Source organism: Oncorhynchus mykiss, chromosome 6, assembly GCF_013265735.2.
Source record: "Oncorhynchus mykiss isolate Arlee chromosome 6, USDA_OmykA_1.1, whole genome shotgun sequence".
Lineage (NCBI taxonomy): Eukaryota > Metazoa > Chordata > Actinopteri > Salmoniformes > Salmonidae > Oncorhynchus > Oncorhynchus mykiss.
This window is the reverse complement of record NC_048570.1, coordinates 84,689,568-84,712,067: the sequence shown is the minus strand read 5'-3', so window position 1 is coordinate 84,712,067 and position 22,500 is coordinate 84,689,568. Positions and strand designations below refer to the sequence as shown.

At 47.5% G+C, this 22,500-nt stretch overlaps 2 protein-coding genes across 9 annotated transcripts in view; both read left to right on the top strand.

Moving 5' to 3' along the window:
* The window catches only part of LOC110517996 (ceramide synthase 2-like), a 28,856-nt gene extending 15,919 nt beyond the window's left edge, over positions 1-12,937 (top strand). For all 5 annotated transcript variants that reach the window (XM_036981256.1, XM_036981255.1, XM_036981253.1 and 2 more), the window contains exons 9-11: positions 1,123-1,229; positions 2,921-3,074; positions 12,101-12,937. In XM_036981256.1, coding sequence (XP_036837151.1) covers positions 1,123-1,229; positions 2,921-3,074; positions 12,101-12,289 — 450 coding nt within the window. In that variant the 3' untranslated portion in view covers positions 12,290-12,937. The remainder of the gene's footprint in view (positions 1-1,122; positions 1,230-2,920; positions 3,075-12,100) is intronic.
* A 9,291-nt stretch (positions 12,938-22,228) lies between these two features.
* Positions 22,229-22,500, top strand: part of LOC110506177 (A disintegrin and metalloproteinase with thrombospondin motifs 17-like) — a 211,808-nt gene continuing 211,536 nt past the window's right edge. For all 4 annotated transcript variants that reach the window (XM_036981246.1, XM_036981244.1, XM_036981248.1 and 1 more), the window contains exon 1: positions 22,229-22,388. In XM_036981246.1, coding sequence (XP_036837141.1) covers positions 22,316-22,388 — 73 coding nt within the window. In that variant the 5' untranslated portion in view covers positions 22,229-22,315. The remainder of the gene's footprint in view (positions 22,389-22,500) is intronic.

The window sequence follows — 22,500 nt, the reverse complement described above, 5'->3', positions numbered from 1 at the left end:
GTGTGGTGTGTAGTGTGTGGTGTGTAGTGTGTGGTGTGTTCTGTGTGGTGTGTTATGTGTGGTGTGTAGTGTGTGGTGTGTTCTGTGTGGTGTGTTATGTGTGGTGTGTAGTGTGTGGTGTGTTCTGTGTGGTGTGTTATGTGTGGTGTGTAGTGTGTGGTGTGTTCTGTGTGTGGTGTGTAGTGTGTGGTGTGTTCTGTGTGGTGTGTTATGTGTGGTGTGTGGTGTGTGGTGTGTTCTGTGTGGTGTGTTATGTGTGGTGTGTAGTGTGTGGTGTGTTCTGTGTGGTGTGTTATGTGTGGTGTGTAGTGTGTGGTGTGTTCTGTGTGGTGTGTTATGTGTGGTGTGTAGTGTGTGGTGTGTTCTGTGTGGTGTGTTATGTGTGGTGTGTAGTGTGTGGTGTGTTCTGTGTGTGTGTGGCAGACACTTTTTTATTCATATATTTTTATTTTACCCCTTTATCTCACGAATTTTGTGGTATCCAATTGGTAGATAAAGTCTTGTCTCATCACTGAAACTCCCGTATGGACTCGGGAGAGGTGAAGGTCGAGAGCCATGCGTCCACCTAAACACAACCCAACCAAGCCGCACTGCTTCTTGACACAATGAACATTCACCCGGAAGCCAGCCGCACCAATGTGTCGGAGGAACACTGTACACCTGGCCACCGTGTCAGCGTGCGCTGCGCCCAGCCCGCCACAGGAGTTGCTAGTGCCTCTGGTCTCCCCTCTAACTATGCCTTCATCCCAATTGGCACTCTAGTTCTCCCCTAACCCGTACGACGCTGGGCCAATTGTGCGCCGACCCATGGGTCTCCCGGTTCGCGGCCGGCTGCGACAGAGCCTGGACCCGAACCCAAAATCTCTGGTGGCACAGCTAGCACTGCGATGCCGTGCCTTAGACCACTGAGCCACTCGGGAGGCCAAGAGTGGCAGACACTTTTATCCAGAGCAACAGTTACGTCCCAAGTGGCCCACTGGTAAATATAGGGCTCATGTTAACAGTAGTGCACTGAAGAGAAACAGGTGCATATAGAACACCCCCATAGAGTGAGCTGTGCCGTGTGTTTCTGGTAGAGGGGAGACTCACTGTGTGTTTTTTCTCTTCTCTCTCCTTCCCCAGTCTGCCAAGTTGTTTAACTATGCCAAATGGGAGAGAACCTGCAACAGTCTCTTTGTGGTGTTTGCCATTGTGTTCATGGTAACCCGACTGATCATCTTCCCATTCTGGTAAGGCTACTGACGAACCCTAGCTGTGTGTGTGTGTGAGCGTGCGCGCGTGTGTGTGTGTGCGTGTGTGTGTGTGCGTGTGTGTGTGCGCGTGTGTGTGTGTGTGTGTCTCTCTCTCTCTATTGTATGTTCACCAGTTGGCACACAGGAGGAGTGATTGTCAGGGAAAGTCTTTGTCTCATGAGCGCTCAGTGATACAGAAGCCAATATTTATTGAATTATGTTCTGTCTACCTCTCCTGTGAGAAACAATCAACCATCTCATTTCACTCTGAAAGGCCAAACAAAGAGACGTTGAACTTTGCAAAAGTACAAAACATCATGTTCTGTTCTCTGCAGAGAAAGTAAACCAGGGTCGTGTTCATTAGTGCACACCGTAGAAAAAGGTTATGCAACTGAAAGCGAAAACAAACGTTTCCTTTTTCCCCCCACATATTTGAATTCTATATTTTTCCAGCTCTGTAGTCAGCCCCAAAAATGAAAACGAATGTTTCTGTTTGGTCAGGCTCAGGTTTTCCTTCCTGTTTCAGTCTGGTGCCTGTTGAATACAACCCAATGTTTCTGTTTGGTCAGGCTCAGGTTTCCCCTTCCTGTTTCAGTCTGGTGCCTATTGAATACGACCCAATGTTTCTGTTTGGTCAGGCTCAGGTTTCCCCTTCCTGTTTCAGTCTGGTGCCTATTGAATACGACCCAATGTTTCTGTTTGGTCAGGCTCAGGTTTCCCCTTCCTGTTTCAGTCTGGTGCCTATTGAATACGACCCAATGTTTCTGTTTGGTCAGGCTCAGGTTTACCCTTCCTGTTTCAGTCTGGTGCCTGTTGAATACGACCCAATGTTTCTGTTTGGTCAGGCTCAGGTTTCCCTTCCTGTTTCAGTCTGGTGCCTATTGAATACGACCCAATGTTTCTGTTTGGTCAGGCTCAGGTTTCCCCTTCCTGTTTCAGTCTGGTGCCTGTTGAATACGACCCAATGTTTCTGTTTGGTCAGGCTCAGGTTTCTCTTCCTGTTTCAGTCTGGTGCCTATTGAATACGACCCAATGTTTCTGTTTGGTCAGGCTCAGGTTTCCCCTTCCTGTTTCAGTCTGGTGCCTGTTGAATACGACCCAATGTTTCTGTTTGGTCAGGCTCAGGTTTTCCTTCCTGTTTCAGTCTGGTGCCTGTTGAATACAACCCAATGTTTCCGCAACTGGTTAATCTTTCCTGAATTGGACGGCATTGAATGAGCACGAAAGCTGAAAAGCTGAACAATGTCCCCTTTCTCTCATGGACATTACTTACCAATTGACAGAATAGCAGATTTCTTAGCTATCATTTTTGTACAGATAGTTACATAGTATTTACCTACTTATTTCAATAATGAAAAACCCCTATAAAGCAAAGAGTAGCCATTCATTTCCTTCACAAAGGCTTGTGTTTAGGAGGCATGAAAATCAAAAACATTTTTAAATAGGAAAAATAATCCTATTGAATTCTTACTGGTTATACCGCCTCTGCTTCACGTTGTTTTCTCACGCTCCATGCACACTGAACACCACCCAGTACAAGTTTAAATGTTTAACAGAGCTTATCATATCTAGTAGTCTGTATCATATAAATGTATATTTTAGCACTTCGGGTTTGTGAAAAAGTATCTTGCAAATAAAATGCATTACCATCATCAGCATCATTGTCTGTATTGGTTACGTCATTCCAGGCTGATCCACTGTACGTGGGTGTACCCCACACTCCAGTACCCCCCGTTCTTTGGTTACTACTTCTTCAACGTCATGCTGGTGGTCCTCCTGTTCCTGCACATCTTCTGGGCCTACCTCATCCTGCGCATGGTCAAGAAGTTCCTCTTCGGCAAAGTGAGTCATCTTTTTGGCAGTGGTTTATTTCACTCTTTCTTTTCCACTCTACACCCATTCCCTTTATGACAGCCATCACATGGTCACAACGTCACCACTTCAAGCAGGCCTGAATCATACCAGTCTGACACTCAAACCAGTGGTCCCCAAACCGCTCTCTGAGTCCCCCAGCCGTTCTACTTCCATCAACAGGTGGTCTTCCACTGATCTACCCCAGTACTAGCATACCTGTTTCATCTGGGAAACTAATCATCATGTTCTTGATTAGTTGGAATTAGGTGTGCTTGGGGGGGGGGGGGGGGGGGGGGGGGATGTCAGCTACCACTCAGCCTAGTCAATGCTCTTCTCTCTCCTGGCACCCCAAAGGTGGAACCAGCCTCCGCCTGAAGCTAAGACAGCAGAGTCCCTGGCTATCTTCTGAAAACACATGAAACCCTACCTCTTCAAATAGTACCTTAAATGAATCAAGTATTTAAAAGTATTTTCCTACTAGCACTGACTTGACAGAACATGATCTTGCTACGACTGTGATGGTACAAACTGACAGAATACCAACTTGATGATGAGTTGACCAGAGGTTGATGATGGGTTGATCAGAGGTTGATGATGGGTTGACCAGAGAGGTTGATGAGGGGTCGACCAGAGGTTGATGAGGGGTTGACCAGAGGTTGATGAGGGGTTGACCAGAGGTTGATGAAGGGTTGACCAGAGATTGATGAAGGGTTGACCAGAGGTTGATGAAGGGTTAACCAGAGGTTGATGAAGGGTTGACCAGAGGTTGATGATGGGTTGACCAGAGAGGTTGATGATGGGTTGACCAGAGAGGTTGATGATGGGTTGACCAGAGAGGTTGATGAAAGGTTGACCAGAGGATGATGAAGGGTTGACCAGAGGTTGATGATGAGTTGACCAGATGAAACAGGTGTACTAGTACTGTACAGCTGGAGCTAGGAACATAAGCATTTCACTACACCCCTAATAACATCTGCAAAATATGTTTACTCAACCAATAAAAGGTGATTAGATTTTGATTTGATATGTGGTTGTCTCACCCAGCTATGTGAAGATGAATGCACTAAAGTTGCTGAATGACTAAAATGTTAAATGTTAGATGTAAGTGGATCCTACTATAGGAGAGTTCTGGGAAACATTGCTCTAAACACACATAGAGCCCCAACCTACAGCTGCTTGACTGACCTGACTAGATCATGCATAGCCAACAGGTGGTCTCTGAAAGTCAGTGCTGTCTGATGTGAGTGGAGGGTAACAGAGACCTCAGCCCTTCTGCATTGACGTCCATGTGGTGTTATGGGTCAGTAGCTTCTGATTGGTGCTGTGGTGCAGACAGCTACACCACTGTCTGTGTTACGGTGCGTGAATGAGGACCCAAAAGCGAATTAACTTAAACAGAGCTTCTTTAATTACCAAACATAGGTAGGCTCAGACGGACCGGCAGATTCCGACAGGACAAGACAAGGTTACAGCAAACATGACGACAGTCTGGTTCAGGCATGAAACACAACAAACAAGAATCCGACAAGGACAGGAACAAAAACAGAGAGAGATATAGGGGACTAATCAGAGGGAAAAAGGGAACAGGTGGGAAAAGGGGTGACGAGGTGGTTAGGAGGAGACAAGGCACAGCTGGGGGAAAGAGGGGGAGAAAAGGTAACCTAACAACGACCAGCAGAGGGAGACAGGGTGAAGGGAAAGGACAGAGACAAGACACAACATGACAGTACATGACAGTACCCCCCCCACTCACCGAGCGCCTCCTGGCGCACTCGAGGAGGAAACCTGGCGGCAACGGAGGAAATCCTCGATCAGCGCACGGTCCAGCACGTCCCGAGAGGGAACCCAACTCCTCTCCTCAGGACCGTACCCCTCCCAATCTACGAGGTACTGGTGACCACGGCCCCGAGGACGCATGTCCAAAATTCTACGGACCCTGTAGATGGGTGCGCCCTCGACAAGGATGGGGGGGGGGGGGGGAAGACGAGCGGGGGCGCGAAGGACGGGCTTGATGCAGGAGACATGGAAGACCGGGTGGACGCGACGAAGGTATCGCGGAAGAAGAAGTCGAACTGCGACAGGATTAATGACCCGAGAAATACGGAACGGACCAATGAACCGCGGGGTCAACTTGCGAGAAGCCGTCTTAAGGGGAAGGTTCTGAGTGTAGAGCAAAACTCTCTGACCGCGACAATATCTAGGACTCTTAGTTCTACGCTTATTAGCAGCCCTCACAGTCTGCGTCCTATAACGGCAAAGTGCAGACCTGACCCTCTTCCAGGTGCGCTCGCAACGTTGGACAAAAGCCTGAGCGGAGGGGACGCTGGACTCGGCGAACTGAGATGAGAACAGCGGAGGCTGGTACCCGAGGCTACTCTGAAAAGGAGATAGCCCGGTCGCAGACGAAGGAAGCGAGTTGTGGGCGTATTCTGCCCAGGGGAGCTGTTCTGACCAAGACGCAGGGTTGCGAAAAGAAAGACTGCGTAAGATGCGACCAATAGTCTGATTGGCCCGTTCTGCTTGACCGTTAGACTGGGGGTGAAAGCCGGAAGAGAGACTGACGGAAGCCCCAATCAAACGGCAAAACTCCCTCCAAAATTGAGACGTGAATTGCGGACCTCTGTCCGAAACGACGTCTGACGGAAGGCCATGAATTCTGAAAACATTCTCGATGATGATTTGTGCCGTCTCTTTAGCAGAAGGAAGCTTAGCAAGGGGAATGAAATGAGCCGCCTTAGAGAACCTATCGACAACCGTAAGAATAACAGTCTTCCCCGCTGACGAAGGCAGTCCGGTGACAAAATCTAAGGCGATGTGAGACCACGGTCGAGAGGGAATAGGAAGCGGCCTGAGACGGCCGGCAGGAGGAGAGTTACCGGACTTAGTCTGCGCGCAGACCGAACAAGCAGCCACGAAACGACGCGTGTCATGCTCCCGGGTGGGCCACCAAAAACGCTGGCGAATGGAAGCAAGCGTACCCCGAACGCCAGGGTGGCCGGCTAACTTGGCAGAGTGAGCCCACTGAAGAACGGCCAGACGAGTAGGAACGGGAACGAAAAGAAGGTTCCTAGGACAAGCGCGCGGCGACGGAGTGTGAGTGAGCGCTTGTTTTACCTGCCTCTCAATTCCCCAGACAGTCAACCCGACAACACGCCCCTCAGGGAGAATCCCCTCGGGGTCAGTGGAGGCTACTGAAGAACTGAAGAGACGAGACAAAGCATCAGGCTTGGTGTTCTTAGAGCCCGGACGATAAGAAATCACAAACTCGAAACGAGCGAAAAACAGCGCCCAACGCGCCTGACGCGCATTAAGTCGTTTGGCAGAACGGATGTACTCAAGGTTCCTATGGTCAGTCCAAACGACAAAAGGAACGGTCGCCCCCTCCAACCACTGTCGCCATTCGCCTAGGGCTAACCGGATGGCGAGCAGTTCGCGGTTACCCACATCATAGTTACGTTCCGACGGCGACAGGCGATGAGAAAAATACGCGCATGGGTGGACCTTGTCGTCAGAGAGGGAGCGCTGAGAAAGAATGGCTCCCACGCCCACCTCTGACGCGTCAACCTCGACAACGAACTGTCTAGAGACGTCAGGTGTAACAAGGATAGGAGCGGATGTAAAACGATTCTTGAGGAGATCAAAAGCTCCCTGGGCGGAAACGGACCACTTAAAGCACGTCTTGACAGAAGTAAGGGCTGTGAGAGGAGCTGCCACCTGACCGAAATTACAGATGAAACGACGATAGAAGTTCGCGAAGCCGAGAAAGCGCTGCAGCTCGACGCGTGACTTAGGGACGGGCCAATCAATGACAGCTTGGACCTTAGCGGGATCCATCTTAATGCCTTCAGCGGAAATAACAGAACCGAGAAATGTGACGGAGGAGGCATGAAAAGTGCACTTCTCAGCCTTCACAAAAAGACAATTCTCTAAAAGGCGCTGGAGGACACGTCGAACGTGCTGAACATGAATCTGGAGTGACTGTGAAAAAATCAGGATATCGTCAAGGTAAACGAAAACAAAGATGTTCAGCATGTCTCTCAGGACATCATTGACTAATGCCTGAAAGACAGCTGGAGCGTTAGCGAGGCCGAAAGGAAGAACCCGGTAGTCAAAGTGCCCTAACGGAGTGTTAAACGCCGTCTTCCACTCGTCCCCCTCCCTGATGCGCACGAGATGGTAAGCGTTACGAAGGTCCAACTTAGTGAAAAACCTGGCTCCCTGCAGGATCTCGAAGGCTGAAGACATAAGAGGAAGCGGATAACGATTCTTCACTGTTATGTCATTCAGCCCTCGATAATCTATGCAGGGGCGCAGAGACCCGTCCTTCTTCTTGACAAAAAAAAAACCCCGCTCCGGCGGGAGAGGAGGAGGGGACTATGGTACCGGCGTCAAGAGCTACAGACAAATAATCTTCGAGAGCCTTACGTTCGGGAGCCGACAGAGAGTATAGTCTACCCCGGGGGGGGGGGGGTGGTTCCCGGAAGGAGATCAATACTACAATCATACGACCGGTGTGGAGGAAGAGAGGTGGCCCTGGACCGACTGAACACCGTGCGCAGATCGTGATATTCCTCCGGCACCCCTGTCAAATCACCAGGCTCCTCCTGTGAAGAAGAGACAGAGGAAACAGGAGGGATAGCAGACATTAAACATTTCACATGACAAGAGACGTTCCAGGAGAGGATAGAATTACTAGACCAATTAATGGAAGGATTATGACAAACTAGCCAGGGATGGCCCAAAACAACAGGTGTAAAAGGTGAACGAAAAATTAAAAAAGAAATGGTTTCACTATGATTACCAGAAACAGTGAGGGTTAAAGGTAGCGTCTCACGCTGAATCCTGGGGAGAGGACTACCATCCAGGGCGAACAAGGCCGTGGGCTCCTTTAACTGTCTGAGAGGAATGTCATGTTCCCGAGCCCAGGTCTCGTCCATAAAACAGCCCTCCGCCCCAGAGTCTATTAAGGCACTGCAGGAAGCTGACGAACCGGACCGACAAGGTAGTGCAGGATCTTGAAGGAGAGACAGGAGTAGTAGCGCTCACCAGTAGCCCTCCGCTTACTGACGAGCTCTGGCCTTTTACTGGACATGAAGTGACAAAATGACCAGCGGAACCGCAATAGAGACAGAGGCGGTTGGTGATTCTCCGTTCCCTCTCCTTAGTCGAGATGCGGATACCTCCCAGCTGCATGGGCTCAGCACCCGAGCCGGCAGAGGAAGATGGTAGTGATGCGGAGAGGGGGGCGACGGAGAGCGCGAGCTCCTTTCCACGAGCTCGGTGACGAAGATCAACCCGTCGCTCAATGCGAATAGCGAGTTCAATCAAGGAATCCACGCTGGAAGGAACCTCCCGGGAGAGAATCTCATCCTTTACCTCTGCGCGGAGACCCTCCAGAAGACGAGCGAGCAAGGCCGGCTCGTTCCAGCCACTGGAGACAGCAAGAGTGCGAAACTCAATAGAGTAGTCTGTTATGGATCGATTGCCTTGACATAGGGAAGACAGGGCCCTGGAAGCCTCCTCCCCAAAAACAGATCGATCAAAAACCCGTATCATCTCCTCCTTAAAGTCCTGATACTGGTTAGTACACTCAGCCCTTGCCTCCCAGATTGCCGTGCCCCACTCACGAGCCCGTCCAATAAGGAGAGATATGACGTAGGCGACACGAGCAGTGCTCCTGGAGTAAGTGTTGGGCTGGAGAGAAAACACAATATCACACTGGGTGAGGAACGAGCGGCATTCAGTGGGCTCCCCAGAGTAACACGGCGGGTTATTGATTCTGGGCTCCGGAGATTCGAAAGCCCTGGAAGTGGCCGGTGGATCGAGGCGGAGATGGTGAACCTGTTCTGTGAGGTTGGAGACTTGGGTGGCCAGGGTCTCAACGGCATGTCGAGCAGCAGACACTTCCTGCTCGTGTCTGCCTAGCATCGCTCCCTGGATCCCGACGGCTGAGTGGAGAGGATCCGAAGTCGCTGGGTCCATTCTTGGTCGGATTCTTCTGTTACGGTGCGTGAATGAGGACCCAAAAGCGAATTAACTTAAACAGAGCTTCTTTAATTACCAAACATAGGTAGGCTCAGACGGACCGGCAGATTCCGACAGGACAAGACAAGGTTACAGCAAACATGACGACAGTCTGGTTCAGGCATGAAACACAACAAACAAGAATCCGACAAGGACAGGAACAAAAACAGAGAGAGATATAGGGGACTAATCAGAGGGAAAAAGGGAACAGGTGGGAAAAGGGGTGACGAGGTGGTTAGGAGGAGACAAGGCACAGCTGGGGGAAAGAGGGGGAGAAAAGGTAACCTAACAACGACCAGCAGAGGGAGACAGGGTGAAGGGAAAGGACAGAGACAAGACACAACATGACAGTACATGACAGTCTGTTCTCTGTCAGATGACTACAGTGTCTGTTCTCTGTCAGATGACTACAGTGTCTGTTCTCTGTCAGTTGACTACAGTGTCTGTTCTCTGTCAGATGACTACAGTGTCTGTTCTCTGTCAGATGACTACAGTGTCTGTTCTCTGTCAGATGACTACACCAGTGTCTGTTCTCTGTCAGATGACTACAGTGTCTGTTCTCTGTCAGATGACTACAGTGTCTGTTCTCTGTCAGATGACTACAGTGTCTGTTCTCTGTCAGATGACTACAGTGTCTGTTCTCTGTCAGATGACTACAGTGTCTGTTCTCTGTCAGATAGCAACACCAGTGTCTGTTCTCTGTCAGTTGACTACAGTGTCTGTTCTCTGTCAGATGACTACAGTGTCTGTTCTCTGTCAGTTGACTACAGTGTCTGTTCTCTGTCAGTTGACTACAGTGTCTGTTCTCTGTCAGTTGACTACAGTGTCTGTTCTCTGTCAGATAGCAACACCAGTGTCTGTTCTCTGTCAGTTGACTACAGTGTCTGTTCTCTGTCAGATGACTACAGTGTCTGTTCTCTGTCAGATGACTACAGTGTCTGTTCTCTGTCAGTTGACTACAGTGTCTGGTCTCTGTCAGTTGACTACAGTGTCTGTTCTCTGTCAGATGACTACAGTGTCTGTTCTCTGTCAGGTGACTACAGTGTCTGTTCTCTGTCAGTTGACTACAGTGTCTGGTCTCTGTCAGTTGACTACAGTGTCTGTTCTCTGTCAGATGACTACAGTGTCTGTTCTCTGTCAGTTGACTACAGTGTCTGGTCTCTGTCAGTTGACTACAGTGTCTGTTCTCTGTCAGATGACTACAGTGTCTGTTCTCTGTCAGGTGACTACAGTGTCTGTTCTCTGTCAGTTGACTACAGTGTCTGGTCTCTGTCAGTTGACTACAGTGTCTGTTCTCTGTCAGATGACTACAGTGTCTGTTCTCTGTCAGTTGACTACAGTGTCTGGTCTCTGTCAGTTGACTACAGTGTCTGTTCTCTGTCAGATGACTACAGTGTCTGTTCTCTGTCAGGTGACTACAGTGTCTGTTCTCTGTCAGTTGACTACAGTGTCTGGTCTCTGTCAGTTGACTACAGTGTCTGTTCTCTGTCAGATGACTACAGTGTCTGTTCTCTGTCAGTTAACTACAGTGTCTGTTCTCTGTCAGTTGACTACAGTGTCTGTTCTCTGTCAGATGACTACAGTGTATGTTCTCTGTCAGATGACTACAGTGTCTGTTCTCTGTCAGATAGCTACACCAGTGTCTGTTCTCTGTCAGTGTGGTCTAGAATCTAGCCTAAGACCCAATGCTCCTGTTTTTCATTGTTTCATTGTTCTCATTCTGTATGTAGACTTACTAACTGAGCAGTTAGAAATGTGTGTGTGTGTGTGTGTGTGTGTGTGTGTGTGTGTGTGTGTGTGTGTGTGTGTGTGTGTGTGTGTGCAATTGTGTTGGGCTTGGCAAAGTGCTTGATCCCTGTCAGCTACGGCAACGGCAGAAAACAGCTAAGGTGCCAGAGGCAATTACTCAACCCCCACAAGGTCACAAGGCAACAGTGGGTTGCCATTGGGACATAATTATTGGTGATTTAGCATTGTGCCGAACATAATTATATTTCTGGAAAACACAATGTGGCTCAGAGCGGTCAGACGGCTCAAGGAGAGAGAATAGAGTCTGTTATGGTAAGTCTGAAAGACTGACCTGACCTACCATGGATTAAACTCCAGGTGTTTTTGATTGATCGGCCAATTGGGTTTCTGCATTAGTTGAAATAGCTCAGGGCTGTAGGTAGCGTCTCAGAGTATGTGTTGATCTAGGATCAGCTATCCATGTTATCGTATTCATTGTGATCTGAAAGGCTAAACTCGTCCTTGATCAGCACTCCTGCTCTGAGACGCTCAGTACATGCAGCCCCAGGTTTCAATGCTACTTTTAGGTGAATGTTTTGTTCTGAGTGATATAGGGCTACGCAGAACTGTGATGCAGGAGCAGTGATTCCCAAATGGTTGGTCACAGCTGATTTCTTTTTTGACAGAGTACTGGCTTGAGACACTGGTTTTATTTTCTTGGATCACAAATAATCACTTTAGAGAGAGAACTATGGGAACTACTGTGTTAGAGATGATGATGGTCTCTGAGGTAGAAAGTGGCATTATATCTCGATGAATGTCCTGAGTACATTCTCTCTCTCGCGCTCTCTCGCTCTCTCTCTCTCTCTCTCTGTCTCTCTCTCTGTCTCTCTGTGTCTCTCTGTCTCTCTCTCTCTCTCTCTCTCTCTGTCTCTCTCTCTGTCTCTGTGTCTCTCTCTCTCTTTCTCTCTCTCTCTCTCTCTCTCTCTCTCTCTCTCTCTCTCTCTCTGTCTCTCTGTCTCTCTCTCTGTCTCTCTCTCTCTGTCTCTGTCTCTCTGTGTCTGTCTCTGTCTCTCTGTGTCTTTCTCTCTCTCTCTCTTTCTCTCTCTCTCTCTGTCTCTCTGACTCTGTCTCTGTCTCTCTGTGTGTGTCTCTGTCTCTCTGTGTCTCTGTCTCTCTCTCTTTCTCTCTCTCTCTCTCTCTCTCTCTGTCTCTCTGTCTCTCTATCCGTCTCTCTGTGTCTTTCTCTCTCTCTACTCCAGATGACCAGAGATGAAAGAAGTGATGATGAGGAGGATGGTGACGAAAGCAGTCTGACTGAAGAGGAAAAAGAGGAGGGCAGTTATCGTTACGGCAACGGTTCTGGACTGGGCACAAAGGAGGGCAACAACGGCTGCTTCAGACACTTATCTCTCTCGGAGAACGTCTGCCCATCAAAAACCGTCTACTGACCAAGCTCGTGTCGTGATTGGCAGAGCCCTGCACCAGAGGCAGGGAGTGGTGGGATCGAGGTCATAGGAGAAGCTGGAACAACACAAAACAGATTCCATCCCATATGGAAAAACAACAGCAAGCAGACAAACATTTAGATTAAGATTTATGACTCTAGAATTTGGAATGTAGCCTGGCAAAAAATAATACTTCACACACAGAAAGAGAGCGTTTTTCTTGGCCTGTAGTTTCTTCCACGTCCAAACTCCTCTCATCTTCAAGGAAAACAATGTTGATGATGGCACAGTTTCACATGGAACCCTCCTCAGACAGCAATGAGACAAAGACCAGATAACCAAACCAAAAAACACTAAAATCCTTGTGTTTTTGTTCATCATCATATTTAATCAGTTCAGTATTGTTGCAGAAAAACGGTGCCACACGGACGCTTCACCTGAGCCCTTCATCCATCAAGGCCTGGCAAGGGTTTATAGTTTATGGGCTGTGTTCATTCACTAGCGGTCTACATGGTTTATTTCAACCTCTGCTGGCTATGGGGGTTAGTTATGGACAACCAGGAGATGAATGAGAGGCAATATCACAATGGACTCCTCCAGATGATATTGACCGCGTGTTTTGGAGAGAGAGAGAGAGGGGGGGGGGGGGGGGGGGGTAGGTTATGTGTCTCTCCAAGTCATTCTCATTCTCTCCTACTTCCTCTCTCTTTCTCATTCTCTCCTACTCCCTGTCTCCTGCTCATTCTCTCCTACTCCCTCTCTCCTACTCCCTCTTTCCTTCTTTCTCTCCTACTCCCTGTCTCCTTCACTAACTACTCCCGCTTTCCTACTCTCCCTCTCCTACTCCCTATCTCCCTCTCTCCTACTCCCCCTCTCCTTCTCCCTCTCTCCTTCTCTCCTACTCCTTCTCTCCTACTCCCTCTCTCCTTCTCCCTCTCTCCAACTCCCCTCTCCTTCTCCCTCTCTCCTTTTCTCCTACTCCTTCTCTCCTACTCCCTCTCTCCATCTCCTTCTCCCTCTCTCCTTCTCTCCTACTCCCTCTCTCCTTCTCTCCTACTCCCTCTCTCTCTCTCCTACTCTCTCTCTCTCTCTCTCTCTCCTACTCCCTCTCTCTCTCCTACTCCCTCTCTCTCTCTCTCCTACTCCCTCTCTCTCTCTCCTACTCGCTCTCTCTCTCTCCTACTCCCTCTCTCCTACTCTCTCTCTCTCTCCTACTCCCTCTCTCTCTCCTACTCGCTCTCACGCTCTCCTACTCGCTCTCTCTCTCTCCTACTCCCTCTCTCCTTCTCTCCTACTCCCTCTCTCTCTCTCTCTCTCTCTCTCTCTCTCTCTCTCTCTCTCTCTCTCTCTCTCTCTCTCCTACTCCCTGTCCTCTCTTTCCTTTCCTTTCTTTCCACAAGCATTTTTATTGAATACGATCAACACTTTTTAGTACTTTATGTACATTTCTTCAGATTTAAAAAAACAACAACATGCCAATATTTGGCTAATTGATTGACCCATACAGTAACTATGGTCTGTATTTTATAAGTGCTTTTATTTTATGTAGTATTTAATCATATGATTGTATGAGAACGTGTGAGCCAGAGGGAAAATCCTGCGTCGTTCAGAATGCTGAAGAAACATTTACGTAACAATGAAACAATGTTACACTGTTTTAATGAAGCACTGTAAAACCTTTAGGAGTCACTCACTGTGAGGTGTAATACAGATCGGTTTCTAAAAGGTAAAGATTGGAATGTTATAGTGAACATCCCACTGTAACTAGAGCTCGAAAGAAAGGCATTTCACTGTACTTGTGCACGTGACCTTGAAACTTGAAACAATAATTGTCTAGTGTCGTGTGTTTTATGTACTGCAATAAACCTGTCTTTGACCAGCACTGTGTGTGTCTCTCTCTCTCTCTCTCTCTCTGTGTGTGTGTGTGTGTGTGTGTGTGTGTGTGTGTGTGTGTGACATCTTTCTCCTGGTCCAGAACAGATCTATCCTGTTCATGTGATTTATACAACCCAACACATTTATAAGGTGTTAAGATCATATTGAAGTAGGTGCACTGTGTTAACAGGAACTGAGCCGTATACTATAGAGATTCACATGGCTCTGTAGGGGATATCCTGAGAGATCCTCACAAGCTATCTGATGACATCTATGGGACGTGTCCCAAATCAAATGTGCCGAATACATCAGGTATTACCTTACCTTACTACCGTGAAATACTGACAAGCCCTTAACCAACAATGGAGTTAAGAAAATAAGTACCTAATAAACTAAAGAGAACAAAGTAACACAATAACAATAATGAGGCTATAAACAGAGGGTACCCTATCCCCTATAGCGCAGTAATGTTGCCCTGCGCCCTATGGACCCCGCTGCACTATATAGGGAGGAAGGTGACATTTTTGGATGCCATCTTTTTGATGTTCTATTTTAATTTGATATACTATCATGCCATTGTCTTTTCTGTGTCATTCATCTGTTTGTAGTGCCAGTCCTGTGTTACCACAACTGCCCTCTAGAGGGAGTAGATCCCCACGGTCTTCAGTCAAACCAACTTGGATGGAGATTACTGGCTCTGCAGTTTTAAGAGCCTTATATCCAAGACCACTGATTCCCAGGGTAACCCATTCAGTCAAAGAGAGCAGAAATCATTCTCAACACATTAAGGGACTAAATTCAAACTCCACCTCCCCTGTCATGGCTTTCATACTTGGGATGAATGTTTTGCTTTTCCAAAGCTGAAAGTCACACACACACACACACACACACACACACACACACACACACACACACACACACACACACACACACACACACACACACACACACACACACACACACACACACACTCCTGACTGACACAGAATGCTCCCAGGATTGTTCCCACCAGAGCAGGCTTGAAAACAGCAAATGCGGGCCACAACTCTACTTCACCGTGTGGAATGACAGACTCACAGGCTGAGAGATGCCTCTGTCTGTTTCTGTCTGTCTGCATGCACTGTGTCTGTTTGTATATGTATGTCTGTATCTGTCTGTTTCTGTCTGTCTGCATGTACTGTGTCTGTATCTGTCTGTCTGTCTGCATGTACTGTGTCTGTTTGTATATGTATGTCTGTTTCTGTCTGTCTGCATGCACTGTGTCTGTCTGTATATGTATGTCTGTATCTGTCTGTCTGTCTGCATGTACTGTGTCTGTATCTGTCTGTCTGTCTGCATGTACTGTGTCTGTTTGTATATGTATGTCTGTATCTGTCTGTCTGCATGTACTGTGTCTGTCTGTATCTGTCTGTCTGCATGTACTGTGTCTGTCTGTATCTGTCTGTCTGCATGTACTGTGTCTGTTTGTATATGTATGTCTGTATCTGTCTGTCTGTATCTGTCTGTCTGTATCTGTCTGTCTGTATCTGTCTGTCCGTCTCCGTCTGTCTGTATCTGTCTGTCTGTATCTGTCTGTCCGTCTCCGTCTGTCCATTTCCATCTGTCCGTCCGTCGGCCTGTCTTACCACCTGACTGTCTGGAGCTCAAATAAGACACATACAGCCTCTGGGTCAAAGGTCATGTCCTAGCTCTCTCCTATGTGAAACTCAACTCCAAGTTAACTGTAGAGGGGAGGCAGGGATGGGGTTGGGGTGCATCCTAGTGCTAAAACACCTATATTAAATGAATTGGTGGTTGAATCAGGTGTGTTAGTGCTGGGCTGGAACAAAGAATACTGTGTTGTAGGAAGAGTGCAGGTCTTGACCTTTTTGGCGTAGGAGTTGGTGTGCTTGTTCTGATTGGAACTGTATGGTCATTGCTTCAAGCCAGGCTTGTTTACATTTATCTACAAGGTGGAGAGATTCTTTAACAGTTGTGAATGACACATTTCCCATTGGTGGGCAAGAGAGACGGACATCGCTGAAAGGATTGTTGATACGAGCCAGGTATAACTATGGTGAGTCACAAACCTGGATGAGATGGAGAGAATAGAAAGCTGGCTGCAGTCTGTCAGAGGTGGGTTTACCTGGGTCGTGTTCAACCAAACAGAAGAAAACTAACTGAAACAGGGAGGGACTTACCCGGGCTTGTCCAATAAGACATTTGAGTTGTTCATTTCAATTTTTTCAGTCGCATGCACTAATCAAATCAAATCAAATCAAATCTATTTATATAGCCCTTCGTACATCCGCTGATATCTCAAAGTGCTGTACAGAAACCCAGCCTAAAACCACAAACAGCAAGCAATGCAGGTGTAGAAGCACGGTGGCTAGGAAAAACTCCCTAGAAAGGCCAAAACCTAGGAAGAAACCTAGAGAGGAACCAGGCTATGTGGGGTGGCCAGTCCTCTCCTGGCTGTGCTGGGTGGAGATTATAACAGAACATGGCCAAGATGTTCAAATGTTCATAAATGACCAGCATGGTCGAATAATAATAAGGCAGAACAGTTGAAACTGGAGCAGCAGCACGGTCAGGTGGACTGGGGACAGCAAGGAGTCATCATGTCAGGTAGTCCTGGGGCATGGTCCTAGGGCTCAGGTCCTCCGAGAGAGAGAAAGAAAGAGAGAAGGAGAGAATTAGAGAACGCACACTTAGATTCACACAGGACACCGAATAGGACAGGAGAAGTACTCCAGATATAACAAACTGACCCTAGCCCCCCCGACACATAAACTACTGCAGCATAAATACTGGAGGCTGAGACAGGAGGGGTCAGGAGACGCTGTGGCCCCATCCGAGGATGAACACACCTCTGAATGAGCACACCTCTGAATTCAGCAAGAAAATGTTGGATAAAAGACTGAGAAAAAGGCTTTGTCCCAAATGGCATCGGGTTCTGGTCAATAGAAGTGCACTTTATAGTGAATAGGGTGTCATTTGGGATCGCTACTTACTGCCTGCTATGACATAAGTAATTTTCATGGGGCGCTATGGCTTGGGGATTATAATGTCAAAGTGAGGTGCACAGATTGTGTGTGTATGTGTGTGTGTGTGTGTGTGTGTGTATGTGTGTGTGTATGTGTGTGTGTGTATATGTGTGTGTGTATGTGTGAACATCTGTTAAATATCTGTATGTGACCAATCATTTTGATTTGATTGATGTGGAGTCATTTGAAAGTGTCAAGTTGATCACATTGCCCTCGTCTATCAGTGACGTAAATCACTTCCCAGTCACTCTACCCTGCAGGGTTCCATAACTGGTGGCTCGCGGGACGAATTTGGCCCATGGGTGATTTTACTTGGCCCCCAAGTTTTCTGAGCAAACTTGTTTTATTGTTGTACATAAAGACTGTAAAAACATCTGGAAATCATCTCCAAGGGATTTTCATTTAGAAAATCTGTTTGTAAATATTCCCATGCACAGTAGACGTGATTGTATACAAATGTAAGTAAGGTTTGAAATGACTATGTTTTTGTCAAATGTTGTATCTGTTTTGGCTTCTTGCGGTCAATCTGCAGTCTACAATTGATTTGTAATTACATTACGGCCCCCTGACCATCTGCCCAAGAAAGAAATCTGCCAGCGGCTGAATCTAGTTGATGATCCCTGGGTCTGCTATAGTGGGACAGCTCTGTTTGACTGGTTGGCACAGATATGGGATCAGTTTACCTTCCCTGAATCCTATCGTTTACCATTATAAGGAAAATGTTTGACGGACTTCAGATCAGTGTTTAGGGCTGGCTGCTTGTCCCGGAGAGAAAGCAGAGGTCTTTGGAGGTTCCCCTAGCTTTAGAACGTTAGAAATCAAAGCCCTGGAATTGGGAATAATCCACACACAAGCACGCAAACACACACAAGCCGGAGTCTATTGAGACAGACTCACTCTAGAGACTCACTCTAGAGACTCATTCCAGAGATTTACACACACACACACACACACACACACACACACACACACACACACACACACACACACACACACACACACACACACACACACACACACACACACACACACACACACACACACACACACAGAGGCTCCATAGAGGATTAGTCTAGGACCTGTTCCTTCCTTAGAAAAGACAGCTTAGCTTCCTTCAGTCCTGATACTCTGGGGCTTGTCTGTCAGGTCTCAACAGAAGAAATGTACTGTCGCCAGACTCACTACCCCACAGTCTAACCATGGTCCATGAAACAAAACCAAACTGCAATGACAAAAGATATTCAGTCACTCTCGGAGGAAAATAGTATAGCCTTGTCCTAGATCTTTGCTGTCCTGCCAGATCCTATAGTCTGTCTGTTTGGTGTTACAATGAACGAGTTGGCAAGGCAGTACAAACAGGTAGGAAAACAGACCAGGGTAGGAAAACAGAGGTATGAAAAAACAATCTCTGTGTTGATATGGATGTGGATCACGGGAGGTTGGTGACACCTCAATTGGGAAGGACCGGCTCGTGGTAATGGCTGGAGCGGAGTTGGGTGGAATGGTATCAAATACATGTCTTCCATGTGCCTGATGCCATTCCATTCGCTCCGTTCCAGGCAATATTATGAGTCGTCCTCCCCCAGCAGACTCCTGTGGTCTGGATGATGTATGGACTATTGATGGAAGAGAGAGAGTTATGAGAAAGGCTACCATTGGAATTAGATTGAACCATGGCTACCAATGGAATTAGATTGAACCAGGGCTACCACTGGAATTAGATTGAACCAGGGCTACCACTGGAATTAGATTGAACCAGGGCTACCACTGGAATTAGATTGAACCATGGCTACCACTGGAATTAGATTGAACCAGGGCCACCACTGAAATTAGATTGAACCATAGCTACCACTGGAATTAGATTGAACCAGGGCTACCACTGGAATTAGATTGAACCAGGGCTACCACTGGAATTAGATTGAACCATGGCTACCACTGGAATTAGATTGAACCAGGGCTACCACTGGAATTAGATTGAACCAGGGCCACCACTGGAATTAGATTGAACCAGGGCCACCACTGGAATTAGATTGAACCAGGGCTACCACTGGAATTAGATTGAACCAGGGCTACCACTGGAATTAGATTGAACCAGGGCTACCACTGGAATTAGATTGAACCAGGGCTACCACTGGAATTAGATTGAACCACGGCTACCACTGGAATTAGATTGAACCAGGGCCACCACTGGAATTAGATTGAACCACGGCTACCCCTGGAATTAGATTGAACCACGGCTACCACTGGAATTAGATTGAACCACGGCTACCACTGGAATTAGATTGAACCACGGCTACCAATGGAATTAGATTGAACCAGGGCTACCACTGGAATTAGATTGAACCATGGCTACCACTGGAATTAGATTGAACCACGGCTACCCCTGGAATTAGATTGAGCAATGGCTACCACTGGAATTAGATTGAACCATGGCTACCACTGGAATTAGATTGAACCATGGCTACCACTGGAATTAGATTGAACCAGGGCTACCACTGGAATTAGATTGAACCAGGGCTACCACTGGAATTAGATTGAACCAGGGCTACCACTGGAATTAGATTGAACCAGGGCTACCACTGGAATTAGATTGAACCAGGGCTACCACTGGAATTAGATTGAACCAGGGCTACCACTGGAATTAGATTGAACCAGGGCTACCACTGGAATTAGATTGAACCACGGCTACCACTGGAATTAGATTGAACCATGGCTACCACTGGAATTAGATTGAACCACGGCTACCCCTGGAATTAGATTGAGCAATGGCTACCACTGGAATTAGATTGAACCATGGCTACCACTGGAATTAGATTGAACCATGGCTACCACTGGAATTAGATTGAACCACGGCTACCCCTGGAATTAGATTGAACCAGGGCTACCCCTGGAATTAGATTAGATTAGATTGTGTGTGTGTGTGTGTGTGTGTGTGTGTGTGTGTGTGTGTGTGCGTGCTACACCAGGGCCACGTCCCAAATGGAACCCTATTGCCACTTATAGTGTACTACTTCGGACCAAAAGTCTGGCACCATATAGGGAAGAGGGTGCCATTTGGGATGTAGACCTGGTGTAGCACACACACACACACACACACACACACACACACACACACACACACACACACACACACACACACACACACACACACACACACACACACACACACACACACACACACACACACACATACACACGCACACACACATGCTTCTTTCACACAATTCAGTTACTTCAGCCCCTTTTCTACTCGAATGAACAGGAACGTGAGTCGGCAGTAGTGCCACCAATCAGCTTTTGTCCGGTCAGTGCTGATCTGTTAAAGTGTCTTCCAATGGGCTGAGTCTATTTGTTTGTGATTGATGCTCTGAAGCACACCCCATAACCAATGAAGCAGTAAAGGCAATCAAATGACTGCCAGTGTAGTTGGATAGACAGAATAGTATTTGTGTGTGTGGGGTTGGCTCTGGGCTGGGTTAGGATAGACCGGGTTGGCCTATTGTAAATGACTGCCAGTGTAGTTGGATAGACAGAATAGTATTTGTGTGTGTGGGGTTGGCTCTGGGCTGGGTTAGGATAGACCGGATTGGCCTATTGTAAATGACTGCCAGTGTAGTTGGATAGACAGAATAGTATTTGTGTGTGTGGGGTTGGCTCTGGGCTGGGTTAGGATAGACCGGGTTGGCCTATTGTAAATGACTGCCAGTGTAGTTGGATAGACAGAATAGTATTTGTGTGTGTGGGCTGGCTCTGGGCTGGGTTAGGATAGACCGGGTTGGCCTATTGTAAATGACTGCCAGTGTAGTTGGATAGACAGAATAGTATTTTTGTGTGTGGGGCTGGCTCTGGGCTGGGTTAGGATAGACCGGGTTGGCCTATTGTAAATGACTGCATCCATATCTGGTGGCAGTGTTCGACCGTGGCTGATGCAGAGGCTGTGCTGCCTGCTGGAGACAGAGGCAAACTGATTGCCTTCTCCACACCCTTTATCTCTGTAGGCTATATCTAGAAAACCGTTTGGTTGTGGATGAAAAGAGCAGTGTGCGCACACAGACAAACAGACGGACAGACAGACAGGCAGACAGATGGGCAGAGAGGCACACAGACACGCACACAGACAGGCAGGCAGAGAGGCAGACAGACACACCCACTGACAGACAGACAGACAGACAGACAGGCAGACAGACAGGCAGACAGGCAGACCAGCAGACAGACAGACAGGCAGACAGACAGGGAGGCAGACAGGCACACAGAGGCAGGTCCTAGTTGTGGTACATTAGACAATGTAAGCACACTCAGGATGGCTGGGAATTTCATCCTGACTTATCAAACTGGGACACATTGCCAGAGGCCAACCACTGATGTATATCTCCCTCACTAATTGAAACACATTTTCTTCCCATTTGCAATTAGGAGCTGATGAGAGACTTTAACAGTCCATTAGCTAGCCCAGCTAAAGCCCCTCTATGTGATTTGTACTGTGGTTTTTCTGCATGCTTTTCTTCTTGTGTATTTCGTTTTATCCAAGAGGTTGAATTGAAGCAACATGTTTCTTGGCCTGTGAACAGACATGTAACCAGCTAGACCTACAGTCATCTCAATCAGTCTAGCAAATGCAGGCTGAACAGGCTACAATTGCACTGCTTGAATTGATTCACAGCTTTCATTTAGTTGCCTATTGATTCCTAACACTTGGACTGAAAATACTGTCGATCGGCTATTACAGGCCCTACACATTTAATGTGGACTTTGTCCTACAAGTTGATAAACAAGCATATATCAAATAACAGTGGGTTATATTGCAACTGCACTGCACAACCCATGAAAATATATATATATAACATTCCCAAATATTTTCTCCTTTACACTAAAACCACGTGTTAAGTTGCAGCCCCCCAATGATTGACGTTGTTTCTGTCCAATCAAACGTTAGAGATGTTTTGGTTAAACTACCCTAACCAATCCGGTGGTCGTAGAGGCAGTGCCGAAGTGCGACAGGCGTGTCTAGCGCTTCAAATTCCCTTTGCCTGGAGTTCCGATTAACTTCACTAACTTTGTGGAAGTTCCCTGCAGTCCTGGTTCGCTGTGCAGGCGCGTACACCCTCTGCAGTCACAGCTAGTCTTTATCATGTATGACAGCCATGCTCCGCAGCTTCTCCTGTCTATATTCCTCTTCTGTTTCGGAGTGAAGGCGATGACTGGTAAGTACAACGTAACACCTGCGTTGTAGATACTTTGTAACTTTGAATCATTGTTTTGCCAGGGAGCCTGTAGTGGTTGTCGGATCTCTCTCTCTCGCTTTCTCTCTCTCTC